At 39.4% G+C, this 16,960-nt stretch overlaps 1 protein-coding gene across 1 annotated transcript in view; it reads left to right on the forward strand.

Annotated features, from left to right (window-relative positions):
• Window positions 1-16,960, forward strand: part of LOC124778072 (lysosomal alpha-mannosidase-like) — a 291,632-nt gene that overhangs the window by 158,769 nt on the left and 115,903 nt on the right. The window contains exons 7-8 of the mRNA XM_047253619.1: window positions 7,464-7,600; window positions 7,710-7,843. Coding sequence (XP_047109575.1) covers window positions 7,464-7,600; window positions 7,710-7,843 — 271 coding nt within the window. The remainder of the gene's footprint in view (window positions 1-7,463; window positions 7,601-7,709; window positions 7,844-16,960) is intronic.

Below are 16,960 nucleotides of genomic sequence, written 5' to 3' on the forward strand. Positions count from 1 at the left end.
TGAGGAGTCTTATTGTCAGCCATGGGTGTGGCAATCATGGCCAGACAGAGGTTGCTGCCCTCATGATGGGCACTGCTGACATCACTCTTGAGAGTGAATATAATCGCTAGGGTGTCATTGGCCCTTCATGGTTGCATGTGAAGTGTCATGCCAGGAACGTGCTGGTGGTGGTCATTGTTGTCTGTCGCATATGAGTGCTGTCATTGCTGTATGAATGCCAAACGTCTGTCAGCCAGGAATAATTTTTATTCTGTCATTTAATTTTCATGAGAAATCATCACCAACTGAATCTGAGGAGGTAATTTAATCAACCAGAGCATGTTATCTGGCATGAGAGTCAGGTTGGTCGATTCCCAAATGTGTCTCCACAGTTGAGAAGGTTCTCGTGCCACCCAATCTTTCTTCATAAATTACTTGTTGCAGCTCATGCTCTGGTGCCTTGGGTGACTCAGTGTCAAATTTGTTTTTCGCCAGAGATGTTTGTATGATGTTGCTAATGATGTCGGTGTGATCCTCCATGTTGATTAGTAGGACCTCTAACTTGGAAGTATCATCAAAAATTTCATAACTGTATAGTATGAATTTGCTGCTTGTGAACATTGTCGCCGGGGTTTCAGATGGAAGGTCAATAGATTAGGGTGTAAACTTAGTTATATATGTGCCCCACAGAAGTCCTGTTGTTGGTGTGCTGGAATGAGTGGTATGAGGGTGATGGCATACAGGATCCCTTGGACTGCGTGCAGCAAGGGTGGCAAACAGAGAGTCTTCTCTTGTGACCCAGCCAGCTGGGCCCCACATGAGGTTATGAGCTGGGTCACTTCCGACATGGACAGGGATGGGCCAGTAAAATCACAAGAGGTGTTGTCAAGTAGATGTGAATTAGTTTGCAGCATGAGGGAAGATTAGCTTCGTCAAGGAGGTTGGAAGGCATTACACATTATTCATGCACTTATTCACCATCGTTGTTGTCAATGATAGGATGTAGCGGAATGTCACTTCCATGTTTCACATAAATTTTTGACGGATCTGGATGGAAGAAAACATTATGCGAGTCACTTTGAAAGTCACTGTTTTGTCCATATTGTTTGAAAAGACAGGGATTGTGGAATGCCTCCATTTTCTGAGTGAACACAGTCTGAGGAGGTGCATTTGCTATGTTCAGTAGATGCTGCTGTTCATTGCAGGGTCACAACTGTAGTGATTCCTGTGGGGAATGCTCACAGAATGAAGCAGAATGCTAGTAAATGCAGTTAACACACAATTCATTACCTCTAACAGATGTATAACAGAAATGCATATGCGCAGTTCAATGTTCAGTTCCTTCCTCTGTGAGGCCTAAACACATATTGCTGCCAAAGAGTCTTATTTATATAATGCTTCACATCATTGGTGGTGAAGATCCCATATTTACAACATGCTTCATGTAAATGTACAATGAAACAGCAGACAAAATGCCCAACCCCTTAAACAAATAACACAAAATGATAATCAGTGAGTGCATTTTTGAGCAATGAAGACTTTTTTCTTAAAGAGGAGTTACCCCAGAATATTATTCAACATGATATTATTGAATGAAAATATGCAAAAAATGTTAACTTACTGATTTGTCTCTCTGCAAGATTTTCAAAGATTCGAAGTACAAATGTGGCTGAAGTAACTTGTCTTAGGAGTTGAAATTTTTTTTTTTTTTTTTTTTTTTTCAGTTTAAACTCTCATAAATATAAAAGTCTAAAAATTTTGAAATTTACAACCAAGTTATTGTTTTCTTACCATGTGTTACACTTATCATTGATGTAGTGCCTCCAGATGTGCAAAACTGAATATGTTGTGTCCAGAATGAAATTTTCACTCCACAGCAGAATGTACACTGATACAAAACTTCTTGATAGATTAAAACTGTTTGCTGGAACAACACTTGAACTTGAGTGTCTCTGCTGCATTGCCAATGAAGCAGACACCAAAAAGTGTGTAAATTATCAGATGTTGACCTCCACCTCGAAGATGGCTTCATCTGTACCTCCGTCCATATCAAACCTACTAACCACCAGCAATACCTCCACTCTGACAGCTGCCACTCATTCCATACTGAGAAGTCACTTCCATACAGCCTAGCCAACCACGGTCGTCGCATTTGCAGTTCTGAGCAGTCCTTCTCAAAATATACCAATGGTCTCACTGAAGCCTTCACTGACCATAATTATCCTCCCAATCTTGTACAAAAACAAATCTCCTGTGCCTTATCTTTCCAGTCTCCCACCACCTCCAAAAGTCCCACTGTCTGGCCACAGAAGAGCATTCCCCTAATAGCTCAGTACCGCCCAGAACTGGAGCAACTGAATTACATTCTCCGCCAGGGTTTCGAATACCTCTCATCATGCCCTGAAATGAGAAATGTCCTGCTCACTGTCCTTCCCACCCTTCCCACAATCGTATTCCACCATCCACCAAACCTACACAATATACTCATCCACCTTACACAAACCCTGCTCCGAATCCCTTACCTCATGGCTCATAACCCAGTAACAAACCTAGATGTGAGACCTGTCCCATACATCCTCCCACCACCACCACCTTCTCCAGTCCAGTCACTGACATCATCTATCCCATCAAAGGCAAGACTACTTGTGAAACCAGTCATGTGGTCAACAAGCTAAGCTTCAACCATTGTGCTGAATTCTATGGATCCATGACAACCAACAAGCTGTCTGTCTCCATGAATGGCCACTGACAAACTGTGGCCAAGAAACAAGTGGATTACTCTGTTGCTGAATATGCTGCCGAACACGATATCCTTCATTTCAATGATTGCTTCATAGCCCGTGCCACATGGATCCTTCCCACCAACACCAGCTTTTCTGAATTGCACAGGTGGGAACTTTCCCTGCAATACATCCTATGTCCCTGTAACCCTCCTGGCCTCAGCCTTTGTTAGTCACTGTCCTCACTGATCCAGCCCCTTCGCTGCTCCCGTTCCAGCACTATACAGCTGTCATTCCACCACTCCACCCAGACTTTTTATTTCTCTCATTTTCTGCTACTTCCCTTGCCCCTGCCCCTCCACCTAACCTGCAGCACTTTACTGTCCACCAGCCCCACCATATTATCCCTCCCCCTCCCTGCTACAGCCTCCTCCTTACTCCCACCCAGTCACGACTTCCATCATGCACTGGTGCTGCTGCTGGCAGTGTGGTTTCAGTTGTCTGAGACTGCAGTCATGTGTGTCAGTTGCGTTTGTGTGTGTGTGTGTGTGTGTGTGTGTGTGTGTGTGTGTGTATTGCTGACAGAGGCCAATTGCCGAAAGCTTTAATTGTGAAACTCTTTTTGTTGTGCCTGTCTGTGACTCAGCATCTCCACTATATGATGAGTAGCAACTTTCTTTCTCAGAATATTGTCACATTCAATCTTGGATTTTCCATTGTTTTATCTTAATGATTTCTGTTGCATACATTCCATGACTAGGCTTTGTTTATCTTCAACATCTGTAAATGTAACATTATACATGACTGTAAATTTTATCAGCTAAACTGTAAACAGCATCTTGCATGCTAACATAATGGTGGAATACTTACATTGTCTCATCTACACCATTGTAACATATTAATTAGCTTGGATACATGCAAAGCTGGAATATAATGTTCTCGTACATTTCTTGCGAACTAAACTGCAGATTTTAACTTTTCCTATTTATTCTATTTAGTACATTTTCAGACACAAGTTAAACCAAGTCTGTGTAAAAATTCTTGCTCTTAGTAAATTACACATTACTAATTTATACAAATTATAACTATGAACTTTACATTATGTCTTTTCACCTTGAGCTCTACTTTAGAACTTCAGACTTGGAACTCTCCATGAGAGCCAGTGTTTACCAACACATGCCTCAGCAATGTTAACCCTGTAACAGCAAAATGAATACAATACAAGGTGTGACTGGAAAGTTTTAAGAATGGATCTGCTACTGCTTATTGGTTTGACGAGCAGGTACAAGGAGGGTGGGGAGTGAGACATTGCCTTGTCCTTGACCGCCCTCTGACAGAAAACTGCATTTCCTTTATTCAGTTCATTGTGGCAGCTGGTTGAGTGTGGGTCTGTTAGGGCTTGTTGCTGGATTCTATCTGCGTGAAAATGGCCGTAAAAATGGAGCAACAAGTTTGGGTGAAATTTTGTTTTAAAACCAGAAATCAGCTTCTGAGACTTACAAACTATTAGAAACAGCTTTTGGAGATAATTGTATGAGCCAGTCAAATGTTTTTGTCTGATTCAACAGATTTAAAAATGGACATGAATCAATTGAAGATGAACCACAGTCTGGCCATCCTTTCACCTCAAAAATGAATGAAAATGTTGCAAAAGCTCATAATTTAGTGTACTCTGATCGTAGACTTACAATTAGGGAGATGGATTATGAACTTAATTTAAGTTTCTATGCAGTTCAGTCAATTCTAGCTGAAGATCTGAACATGCATCGAGTGTCCGCAAAATTCATTCCAAAAGTGTTCTCAAGTGACCAGAGACAGTACCAACTTCAAGTGTGCCAACAGCTTATTAATTGGACTAAAAATGACCCAGACTGGTTGAATAGGGTAACTACAGGTGGCACATCATGGGAATATGGATATGATCCTGAAACCAAAGTGCAGTCTTCACAGTGGAAGACTCCAGGATCATGTTGACCAAAAAAAGCACGGCAAAGTCGGTCGAAGGTAAAGACAATGTTGTTGACTTTTTTGATTCTACCAGTATTGTGCATCATGAATTTACCCCTGTAGGACAGACAATTAATCAGGAATACTACAAATGTATCCTTGAGCATTTGCATGAAAATGTGCAGAAGAAAAGGCCTGCTGTTTCATAAACTGAAATTTTCACTGAAAGGGAGGCGATTTGACTCAATTGAAAACATCCAGGCAAATACAGAGAGAGGCGTTAACACACTTTAGAAAAAAAATTTCCAGGAATGTTTCCAAAAGTGGAAACATTGTTGGAGTCAGTGTGTTCCATCAGAAGGGGACTATTTTGAAGGGGATGCACCACAGTAGCATGTAAGTACCACCATTGTACAATTACAAGCCCATTCTTAAAACTTTTCAATCACACCTCCTATAATTTTAAACTCTGGAACATATTTACAAAACTTACCTACTTTCAATACAGTTCTATAATCACCTTACAACAAAATAATTTTCAGTTGATTGTTTTCCTTTTCTTTATGTAAAATTCTGTTAACCTTTTCTTTATAATGATATTTTGACTACCTGTGCAATTGAAACAGCTGACACAACTCTTTTATATTCGGATTTCAAACCAATAATTACATAACTTCTCATTTAGTGATTTGACATTATGAAACATATATCACTCCTTTCCATTAGCAAATTATAATATAATAATATTTATCTTCACATTACAGGTTTTCTTTATTTGTTTACATAAGAAATACTCATTTATTTTGTACTTTTAATGATGAATTAATTACAATTAAATAAAAGCTAAATTACAATACAGGCCTCAGTTCTTGTGTATAGATAACATTTTTACTGCTTGTATGTTTTTTTATTGATGTCTTCAAAATATTTACACTCCCTAGTGATCTACCAACCCACCATCACAGCATTCTTATTAACCTACCCAATCCACTGTAATACATCATACACCAGGCAAACACACAGACTTCTCCTCTGGATCATCCTTTGGATCATATTGTTGTTTGACACACTTCGAACATTAAATTGGCCACCAGATGATGCAGCCTTGTGCTGAGACTTTTTTTCTTTTATGTTACATATGACCACACTTGTACAACACTAATAAATTGTATGACAGTATTATGAAATGGATAGATTGATGCTCTCCAGAGAGGAGACATTGAGATGCAGGCAGGTATGACAAAGAGACTACTATACATCTGCATTTTGGCCAAAAGGCCCTCTTCTATACTAGAAAATACACACACATTCTTGCAAGCACAGCTCAGACTTGCATGACCACTGTCTCTGGTCACTGAGGCCTCCCACCTCCTCTATATGGCGAGTATCAATCTATCCTTTTCATAATATTGTCATTATTCCATCCTAGATTTTCCACTGTATGACAAATAAAGTGTAGTTTGACATCTTAAACACTGCTGCTGACACCATGTAAGGGTGGGGGTGGGGGGACAAATGCAGAAGATGTATGATGGGAGGAGTTCTCTTCCCAATTTTGCTGTTTAATCTCAATTTGACTGGAAGACCCTCTTTCAAATTCTGAAGGTGGCAGGGGTAAAATACAGGGAGCAAAAGGCTATTTACAAATTGTACAGAAACCAGATGGCAGTTATAAGAATCGAGGGGCATGAAAGGGAAGCAGTGGTTGGGAATGGAGTGAGGCAAGGTTGTAGCCTCTCACCGATGTTATTCAATCTGTATATTGAGCAAGCAGTAAAGGAAACAAAAGAAAAATTTGGAGTTGGAATTAAAATCAATGGAGAAGAAATAAAAACCAATGACATTGTAATTCTGTCAGAGACAGCAAAGGACCTGGAAGAGCAGCTGAATGGAATGGACAGTGTCTTGAAAGGAAAATATAAGATGAACAAAACAAAAGCAAAATGAGGATAATGGAATGTAGTCAAATTAAATTGGGTGATGCTGCGGGAATTAGATTAGGAAATGAGACACTTAAAATAGTAAACGAGTTTTGCTATTTGGGGAGCAAAATAACTGATGATGGTCAAAGTAGAGACGATATAAAATGTAGACTGGCAATGGCAAGGAAAGCGTTTCTGATGAAGAGAAATTTGTTAACATCGAGTATAGATTTAAGTGTCAGGAAGTCGTTTCTGAAAGTATTTGTATGGAGTATAGCCATGTATGGAAGTGAAATGTGGACGATAAATAGTTTAGACAAGAAGAGAATAGAAGCTTTTGAAATGTGGTGCTACAGAAGAATGCTGAAGATTAGATGGGTAGATCGCATAACTAATGAGGAGGTATTGAATAGAATTGGAGAGAAGAGAAATTTGTGGCACAACTTGACTAGAAGAAGGGATCGGTAGGTAGGGCATATTCTGAGGCATCAAGGAATCATCAATTTAGTATTGGAGGGCAGTGTGGAGGGTAAAAATCATAGAGGGAGACCAAGAGATGAATACACTAAACAGATTCAGAAGGATGTAGGTTGCAGTAGGTACTGGGAGATGAAGAAGCTTGCACAGGATAGAGTAGCATGGAGATCTGCATCAAACCAGTCTCTGGACTGAAGACCACAACAACAACAACAACAATCTCAATTTCTCTTTTCTTATCATACCTTACATGCAGGAATCTTGAGTTGCAAAAAGTTACTGATTTTATGATTATATGTTGCCTGTTTAATCCATTAAAGTCTGTTAAACAGAAATATCATGTTTTACATTTGGTTATAGTTTCATTGTGAAGGCTGTTTCTTGCAGTTTCAAACTTCCTAATTTTTTTCCCCACTAGGAACTTCTTCACACCTATTCACAAGCATCTTCAATAACCACTACAGTGCTCCATCAGGATTCTGCTTTGATATTCTGTGTAATGATGAGCCAGTCAATGATGACCCTGACAGTAGAGGCTACAATGTTGATGAAAAAGTAAGAACATATTGCAAATGCCTACTAATGGGTACCGACTTAAATAATTGACATCCTCATTTAATAAATTACATTGTTCTGTGTTCTAATAGAGTTAACACTATTTCAGGTTAACAACTTCATAAATTTTGCTAGAAATGTAGCAAAATATTATGTCACCAATAACATTATTGTTCCAATGGGGGACGACTTTCACTACCAAGATGCACATGTGAATTTTAAAAATATGGACAAACTTATATGGTATGTTGTTGCATTAAAATATATTTTATTGTATTCTATTACATCAAGTTGGTGTAAGGGTTTCTTCTTACATTTGCTTATGTCATGATCTGAGAAAAATCTATTCATCTGTGGCATAAAATGGAGATGCATAGGAAACAGTGGAGTCCACCAAGCTTTCAGAACCACAGCCCCTTCTTATGGAGAACACTTGTGATGTATTGAGGACATCACAAAGGCGTCATTTGTGGTCAAATACAAAAGCACAATTTGCAAGCTCAGCTATCATCTGCATTTATGTTCGAGCATGCATTTCTCACTGTGTTCCCATATTTTTGTCCAGTCCTTGTATAAATGAGCTAGTAAACAGAGTCAGAAGTTCCATAAGGCTTTTTGCTGATTAAGTTGTTGTGTACAGTGAAGTCATAACTCTAGAAAATCATACCAAAATGAACAGAGACCTGCAGACATCTAGATAACATGTATGTAATGCATTGCACGTAAATAGGAAGAAAGACCCACTATTGTAGAATTGCAGAACAGTTACTGCAAGCAAATATCTAAGTGTATGCCTATGGAACAATTTAAAGAAGAACAACAACATAGGACTAATTGCAGATAAGGCACATGGCATCCTGAGATTAGTTGAAAGTATCCTCATGAAATGTAGTTCACCCAATCACAAAACCCTCAATCTATCAATACTTGAGCATTGCTCATCAGTCTGTGATCTGTATCAGATAGGATATATTGAGGAAATAAAGAAGATCTGAAGAAGAACAGATCATTTATTTACAGGTTTATTTAGTATGCATGAAAGTGTCATGGAGGCAATTGGCCATGTCTAGTGTCAGACACTGCAAGAGATGCATTCTGCATTGCAGTGTGCTTTACCATTAAAAATTCCAAAAGCACGTCTCTAGAAGAGTCAGCCAATATGTTGGTTTCGTCTATGTACAGGGTGATTATAATGAAAGTTAAACTTTCAAAATGCTGTACAAATAAACCACTGGTCAGAATGACGTCACATTGCAACGAAATATTATCGGAGAAGGGGGAAAACGTATGGCAGAAGTAAAAAAAAATAGTGTGAAAATTGATTGATAGGTGGCGCTATATTTGTCAGAACACATAAATGAAAACACCTGTCATGTGCACGACCCATTGAAGTTGGTATAAACATGCCACGTACAAGGCTTTTCCTCCTTTCACATCTGTGACGTTCACCATGACTGCCTAAATGAAAGATCACGCTCTGCTTGTAAAGCTGTATTACAAGAATGATGACTGTGCACACATTGTTCTGCATAAGTTCCAGACACTGAAGGTTTCAAAAAAAGGCATTGGTCCGACAACTGTCATGGGTCTGTAGAAAATGATTCGGAAATTCAAAAAGACAGGTTATTTTGCTGTGCAGCCTGGTAGAGGGAGGAAACAAATTAATTCAACATCAGTAGAACTAGTGGCCACAGCAATACAGGAAGAGATGAGTGGTGGTCTGCAAATGTATAGAGCATGGCGAATTGACCGAACATCAGACATACCCATGAGCACGGTGAGTAAAATCCTGCGAAACATCCTTTCTTGCTATCCATTCAAAATTACCCATGTGCGTGAGTTGCTTCCTGTTGACCTGCCAGCAAGAGAGACCTTTACTTTAGAATTTCTTGCTCACATGTAAGTGGTCTCTGATTGGCCAAGTAGGAGTTTGTGGACAGATGAAGCCCACTTCCAGCTGACAGGATGTGTCAACACCACACAGAACCGTTGAGTGTGGGCAACGGAAAATCCACAGGCAAATCAACCAGTACCACTTCATCCTGAAAAGGTCACTGTGTGGTGTGGGTTTATGGTATCATTTATCATAGGGCCATATTTTTTCTAAGAGACAGGTGCTTCCGGTCCTGTTACCTGTACTGTCACTGGTAAGCACTATGAGTGTCTTTTGTGCAACCACATCATTCCAGCTCTCCAACAACATGGAAGTGTGGAGCGGATCATTTTTATGCAAGGTGGCACACCTCCACACATTGCAAATCCAGTTAAGCAACTACTGAAGCACCTTTTCAGAAATGCTAGAATTATAAGCCGCCATTTCCCTACAGCCTCGCCGTCCCGATCACCTGATAATCTGTGTGACTTCTGGCTTTGGGCTATCTGAAAGATGTTGTGTCCAATTGCAAACTTAGCTGCATTGAAGGCATGCATTGCACAACACATTCTGAAAGTGACCCCAGAAACACTTTGATCAGTTGTGGAACACGCTTTTTCTCAATTTCAACTTGTTGCAGAAAATGGTGAACAGCATATTGAACATGTTTTTCACCAGTAACATGGAAATTAATAATCTGATTTGGTTTTAATTGATGCTTTTTATGTGGTTTTTGGCCTCAGAACAATTAAAAACCTATGTGATTGATGCTTTTTAAATGGTTTTTGGCCTCAGGACAATTAAAAACCAAAGTGAATGATTTATGCGTTTTTTGGCCCAAGCACAATTAAAAACTGATTTTTCCCATCTGATGTGATATGACTTTGCCGTGGTGGATGGTCTTATGTAACTAACAGTATCACACCTGTTCACCCATACACACTCAGTAGTACAGTTTGTTTAATGTCAAGCATACACCATAGGCATTGTTGTATGATTCATTTGTCATTTGTAGTCGACCACTAATAAATTATGATGCTTACAGCACCATCTATTGCTACATTTTGGAGCTATTAGTTTTTATTCTGCCATACACTTTCCCCCTTCTCCGATAATGTTCAGTTACAATTTGAGGTTATTCTGACCAGTGGTGTTATTTCTACAGTAGTTTGAAAGTTTAATTTTATTTATAAACACCCTGTATATCTTGCAAAAAGCCCATGAAGATAAAATTAGAGAGATTTGAGCTCATACCGAGGCCTACCAGTGATTGTTCTTCCCGCGAGCCATCCACAAGTGGAACAGGAAAAGGGAGAAATGACAGTTCTACACAATGTAAGCCTCTGCCACACACTGTAAGGTGACTTATGCTCACTCTTGATACTAACTTTTACCCAAACATTCTCATATGCAGCTTCAATTGTAGTCTCAGTGGATTTGAGTAATATGTCTATTGCAATGAATACTCCAGTTTCTTTCCTGTAAGCCTAAACTTCTACTGTACACTTAGATTTACTGAAAAAAATCTCAGCACTGTCAATTAGTTAGCTTACTGAACACAGTGTTATATGAGCTCCATTGCTTTTGAGGAGTGCTTTGAACTCTGGAACTTTGTCATGAATGCCTGAATGCTGTGAAGGTTGCCCATTAGGCTTTTAATAGCTTCATCTGTGGACAGGGGTCTAACACTGATAGAGTGCATGCAGAATAAGGTGGCCAGTAGGTGCACAGTTGGCGCAAAGGTGCTGAGTGCTATGAGAATTTCTTTACCCACTTTCAGTGCTGACAGGTGCACACCCTGAAATCTTTCTTAAATGATTTAACAGAAACCAATTGGTAAAAAATTTACTTTTGTGTTACTTACAGCTTTATGTATCAGCATCATGAAGAAGTGCCCATCATTTTGTTAATGGTCATAGTTATTGTGGTATTTTGCAATGAAATAACACGCTGCACCAAATTCAAAAAGTTTGAAGTGAAGAATAGTGGTCGCTATGATTTTGTGTTTGATGCATATTACCTGATATGTTGCTGCATATGAAATGTAGCTGTTGTTTTTGTTGTGGTCTTCAGTCCCGAGACTGGTTTGATGCAGCTCTCCATGCTACTCTATCCTGTGCAAGCTTCTTCATCTCCCAGTACCTACTACTACCTACATCCTTCTGAATCTGCTTAGTGTATTCATCTCTTCGTCTCCCTCTACGATTTTTACCCTCCATGCTGCCCTCCAATACTAAATTGGTGATCCCTTGATGCCTCAACACAGTCCTACCAACCGATCCCTTCTTCTAGTCAAGTTGTGCCACAAACTTCTCTTCTGCCCAATCCTATTCAATACTTCCTCATTAGTTGTGTGATCTACCCATCTAATCTTCAGCATTCTTCTGTAGCACTACATTTCAAAAGCTTCTATTCTCTTCTTGTCCAAACTATTTATCATCCATGTTTCAATTCCATAACTTCCATACAAATACTTTCAGAAATGACTTCCTTACACTTAAATCTATACTCGATGTTAACAAATTTCTCTTCTTCAGAAACACTTTCCTTGCCATTGCCAGTCATCATCATCATCATCATCATCATCATTTAAGACTGATTATGCCTTTCAGCATTCAGTCTAGAGCATAGCCCCCCTTATAAAATTCCTCCATGATCCCCTATTCAGTGCTAACATTGGTGCCTCTTCTGATGTTAAGCCTATTACTTCAAAATCATTCTTAACCGAATCCAGGTACCTTCTCCTTGGTCTACCCCGACTCCTCCTACCCTCTACTGCTGAACCCACGAGTCTCTTGGGTAACCTTGCTTCTCCCATGCGTGTAACATGACCCCACCATCTAAGCCTGTTCGCTCTGACTGCTACATCTATAGAGTTCATTCCCAGTTTTTCTTTGATTTCCTCATTGTGCACACCCTCCTGCCATTGTTCCCATCTACTAGTACCTGCAATCATCCTAGCTACTTTCATATCCATAACCTCAACCTTATTGATAAGGTAACCTGAATCCACCCAGCTTTCGGTCCCATACAACAAAGTTGGTCGAAAGATTGAACGGTGCACAGATAACTTAGTCTTGGTACTGACTTCCTTCTTGCAGAAGAGAGTAGATCGTAGCTTAGCGCTCACTGCATTAGCTTTGCTACACCTTGCTTCCAGTTCTTTCACTATGTTGCCATTGCCAGTCTACATTTTATATCCTCTCTACTTCGACCATCATCAGTTATTTTGCTCCCAAAATAACAAAACTCCTTTACTACTTTAAGCATCTCATTTCCTAATCTAATCCCCAAATTTAGCTAATCTTCTGAATTTTTCTTTGGACTTGGGTGGAGTTGTCTATCCTCACCAATCTTAAAAGCTGATGTTATGTAACACACTCATTTGTGAGCCAGAATGTAATGAGACATTGTCATTTTGATATTAGTGCCTTTACTCTTTCACTTGATCCATCTCTCCACTCATTGGGTGTAGCACGCAAACAGTGAATGCATGTTTCAGTGACATGTATGGTAGGTCTACCATCTTCACAGAACTTTTTTATTTTATTTAAATAGTCAATACATGTACTGCATATTTCTAAATATTGCACAAACACTTTCCCGTTATCCAATGCTTTACACCACATAGTGCATATTAGACATGTTAATTACACAAAAATATATAAATAATACATGGACATTAAAAAACTGACATACCGGAAGCCTGACTTGTGAAATAGGTGCTGTAATGACGAAATTCTTCCTTTAAAGGAGGCATTTTCTCTTATGATGGAAAAATATGACTTTTATTGAAGGAAGCTGTTTGATTGTCACATGAAAAGTATGTATCAGTCTCCTCAAACCTTATTCATTGAAATTAGCTAAATGTAAGATTCTTTTCTCCTTAGTCCGCAGCTTGTGGTCTCGCGGTAGTGGTCTCGCTTCCCGAGCACGGGGTTCTGAGTTCAATTCTCAGCGGGGTCAGGGATTTTCACCTTCCCCGAGATGACTGTGTGTTGTATCATCTTCATCATTATCATTCATCCCCTTTATTGTCAGAGGAAGGCAATGGCAAACCACCTACATTAGGACCTTGCCTAGTATGGCAGCGCGGATCTCCCGCATCATTCCCCTATGCTCTATCAAGAAGCAAGGGACTTCATTTCCATTTCCATTCTGCTTTTATCTTGGAGTAGATAAACTGTCATAGCTACCAGCAACTACTTTTGCACCCTCTTTATTAAACCTTCTTTAAGTCCAGTGTGATACTTTTTAATTGAATTTTTATCCTCTCTCTCTTGCCTCTTCCAACATAAATTTAATTGCATTGTAAACAATCTCTCATACCTGGCTATGCAAAACTCATCCTGCTCCTACAATGCTTGGAAACTGCGATGCCATATTGTGTACAGCAGTGCAATCACTAGATGTGCACTGGAGTTGCCCAGCACTTCAGACGAAAGCTCATCTCTTTGCATTGACCACCATACCCTGCACAGAAGCTACTTTGTGGCCCCTACAGTGATCATTGTTTATAATGGATGGAGAAACACCTAACCAAAAGAAAAGCATTATGTCACAGGTCTTGTACCAGAACTGCCGAGCTGGGATGAATGGTTGTCGCCCTTTTACTGAAACTACAGCTTCGCTGGGATGAACAGTTGTCCATTAAGTGGAGTGAGAGAGAGGAGAAAGAAGATGAGGAGGGAGAGGAAGGGGTGCACCAAAGGCTGTTTAATGGCTGGAAAGTGAGAAAGTGAGGAGACTGGATATAAATGTGCCATAACAAATGCACCTGTGTAGCAGACTCTGATGTGTTGTGCATTGTGCACCCGTGAGCCATTTAGAGGACCCCACAGTGCTCTCTCTCTCTCTCTCTCTCTCTCTCTCTCTCTCTCTCTCTCTCTCTCTCTCGCACACACACACACACACACACACACACACACACACACACACACACACAGAGAGAGAGAGAGAGAGAGAGAGAGAGAGCAATTATGTCACAGCTCTTGTACCACAACTGCCGAGCTGGGATGAATGGTTGTCGCCTGTTTACTGAAACTACAGCTTCGCTGGGATGAACAGTTGTCCATTAAGTGGAGTGAGAGAGAGGAGAAAGAAGATGAGGAGGGAGAGGAAGGGGTGCACCAAAGGCTGTTTAATGGCTGGAAAGCGAGAAAGTGAGGAGACTGGATATAAATGTGCCATAACGAATGCACCCTCACACAAATAACCATAGTGGCACATATGTGTGTGTAGAAAGAGTGAAGTTGTGAACATGGGGCAAGGGCTGGAGGTGATTTTGGGACAGAAGATATGGCCAAAGAATTATGAGATTGAAGGTTGTATTGTAAGAACAAATTTCAAGCAAGTAATTCAGAGAATCTGGTACAGTTGGAGGGATGGGGATGGGGATACAGATGACATAGGTTGTTAAACAGCCTTTAAAGTTGAACACATTTTGCTCGGGAGCATGTTCTGTCACTGGATAGTCAACTCTGCTTTAGACTACTCTTTGGTGATAGCCATTCACTTGACCGGATAACTAGTTGATGCTCATGCCCACATAAATGTATATAAAAATGATCCAGGAGAGATGGTTTATTAGAAGAATGCTTTCACACATGCACCTCCCTCAGACAGTATTGGATAAGCTTGTGGCAGGAGTGGAGTAAGAATTGCTACATGGGTCAATAGTATTGGTCTTGTATAGTGATCTTCCGTAGTGACATGACTCATGTGTCCAGGGGTTGGTAGTAGGAGTGGCACATGGATGGACCAGGGTGATTCTTAGATTGGATGAGCAACAGAACACTACTGCCATAGGTAAGGAAAGTATTCTGGGTAGTGAGTTTTCATTTTCGGGCACAATGAGAAGTTTCTAAAGCTTTCGTGAACAGTGATACTGGGTAATGAGTTCAGTTATTATTAAAAGCTTAAAGGGACCGGTTAGAGGATTAGTGGAATGTTGGCTTGACATGAGAGATCTACTTTTGGACTATGTTTGGAGGGTGGGGACTGTGTGAACAACTTAACAAGACCTTTGCAAACTCAGTGCTGGATTGTTACCTCCAGGAATTGAGTGCCTCCAGCATGACCTTGCTCTAGGTCCTACTGCTAAAATTTGAGTTTTTCTTTGTGTGAGATTGCGTGTGCTACATTCATGTGCTGATTTCAAGTTCTAGATTCAAATATTTTGCTGTTTGTATCACTTCTTCATAATCTTTCACTAGGTGTATCAATACTCATTTGTATTATGGTTGTTTGTTGTTGTGGTCTTCAGTCCTGAGACTGGTTTGATGCAGCTCTCCATGCTGCTCTATCCTGTGCAAGCTTCTTCATCCCCCAGTACTTACTGCAACCTACATCCTTCTGAATCTGCTTAGTGTATTCATCTCTTGGTCTCCCTCTACGATTATTATGGTATATTGTGAAATTTCGAACATTTGTGAGTACTGCAATTAACTCAAACTGTTATTGTCAATTGTAGGCTTAAATGTAGTGTACTTTTTTAAAATTTTTGAGGATAATAGGACTATCCTCATTCAAAACAACTGTTCTCTAATTTCATTGTTTAATTACATGAAAAACAGATTATTTTTGAGAAATTTTGGACACTTACAACACTATATTTGTAAAAATTTGCATAAGTTAGGAGTGTTGTGGATAATTTACTACATAAGAAGTCACTGTTTGTGACACACAGGTACTGACAAACATTAGACCACCCCAAATTTCAGTATATATTATTGCACATAAATTTACATTTCATTTATGTTATTGAAGCAGTGTTACTGTTATATGGCATGTATTTAAAACTGTGTAAGAATAAGCTGTGTCATATATCACAGATTTGATGAATGGATGCTTAATATATAATAATAATAATAATAATAATAAAGAATTTTTGGAAGTTACCATTGTCCTGTGCATAATTTAATTCATAATAATAAATTGTTTCTTGTAATTTAGTTACTGTAGCAGGTGTTGTAACTAACATATTGACTCACATTTAGTTTTCTCTTTCAAGAGGAATATATTATCTACAGTTGTTGTAAATTAACTCTATTTTGGAGTTTGTTAGGAGCTATAATTAACATTTAGAATGTTAATGGAAATACTGTCTCATGTATTTGATAGGGACTTAATAATTTTTTAGATCAAAAGATTAAAAGTTAGTTAGCAGACTTACTTTAAAGTTATTTGTTCACTGCCAAGTAAAACATTGCACTAGCCACAGTGCAGGTTCACTGTGAATGAATTCTTGAACACAGGATGAGTTACTTGACATTCCCAAGCAGCTGGAAATAGTGCTGACTATTTTCAAATGATTGGCAGGTGCTGTGGATAGGTTTGCAGGAAGAGCTGCTGAGAGTCATGTACCTGTAGTACCAAAGATACGTCAAGTAATATCCTCTCAAGTGGATGCTGTCTTCTCTGCAGGAAGTGCAGGATCTATCATTACTTATCCTTTTGACTGCAAGTGGCCTTTCACTAGTAGATCT

This window comes from Schistocerca piceifrons, chromosome 1 (genome assembly GCF_021461385.2).
Source record: "Schistocerca piceifrons isolate TAMUIC-IGC-003096 chromosome 1, iqSchPice1.1, whole genome shotgun sequence".
NCBI classification, from domain to species: Eukaryota; Metazoa; Arthropoda; class Insecta; order Orthoptera; family Acrididae; genus Schistocerca; species Schistocerca piceifrons.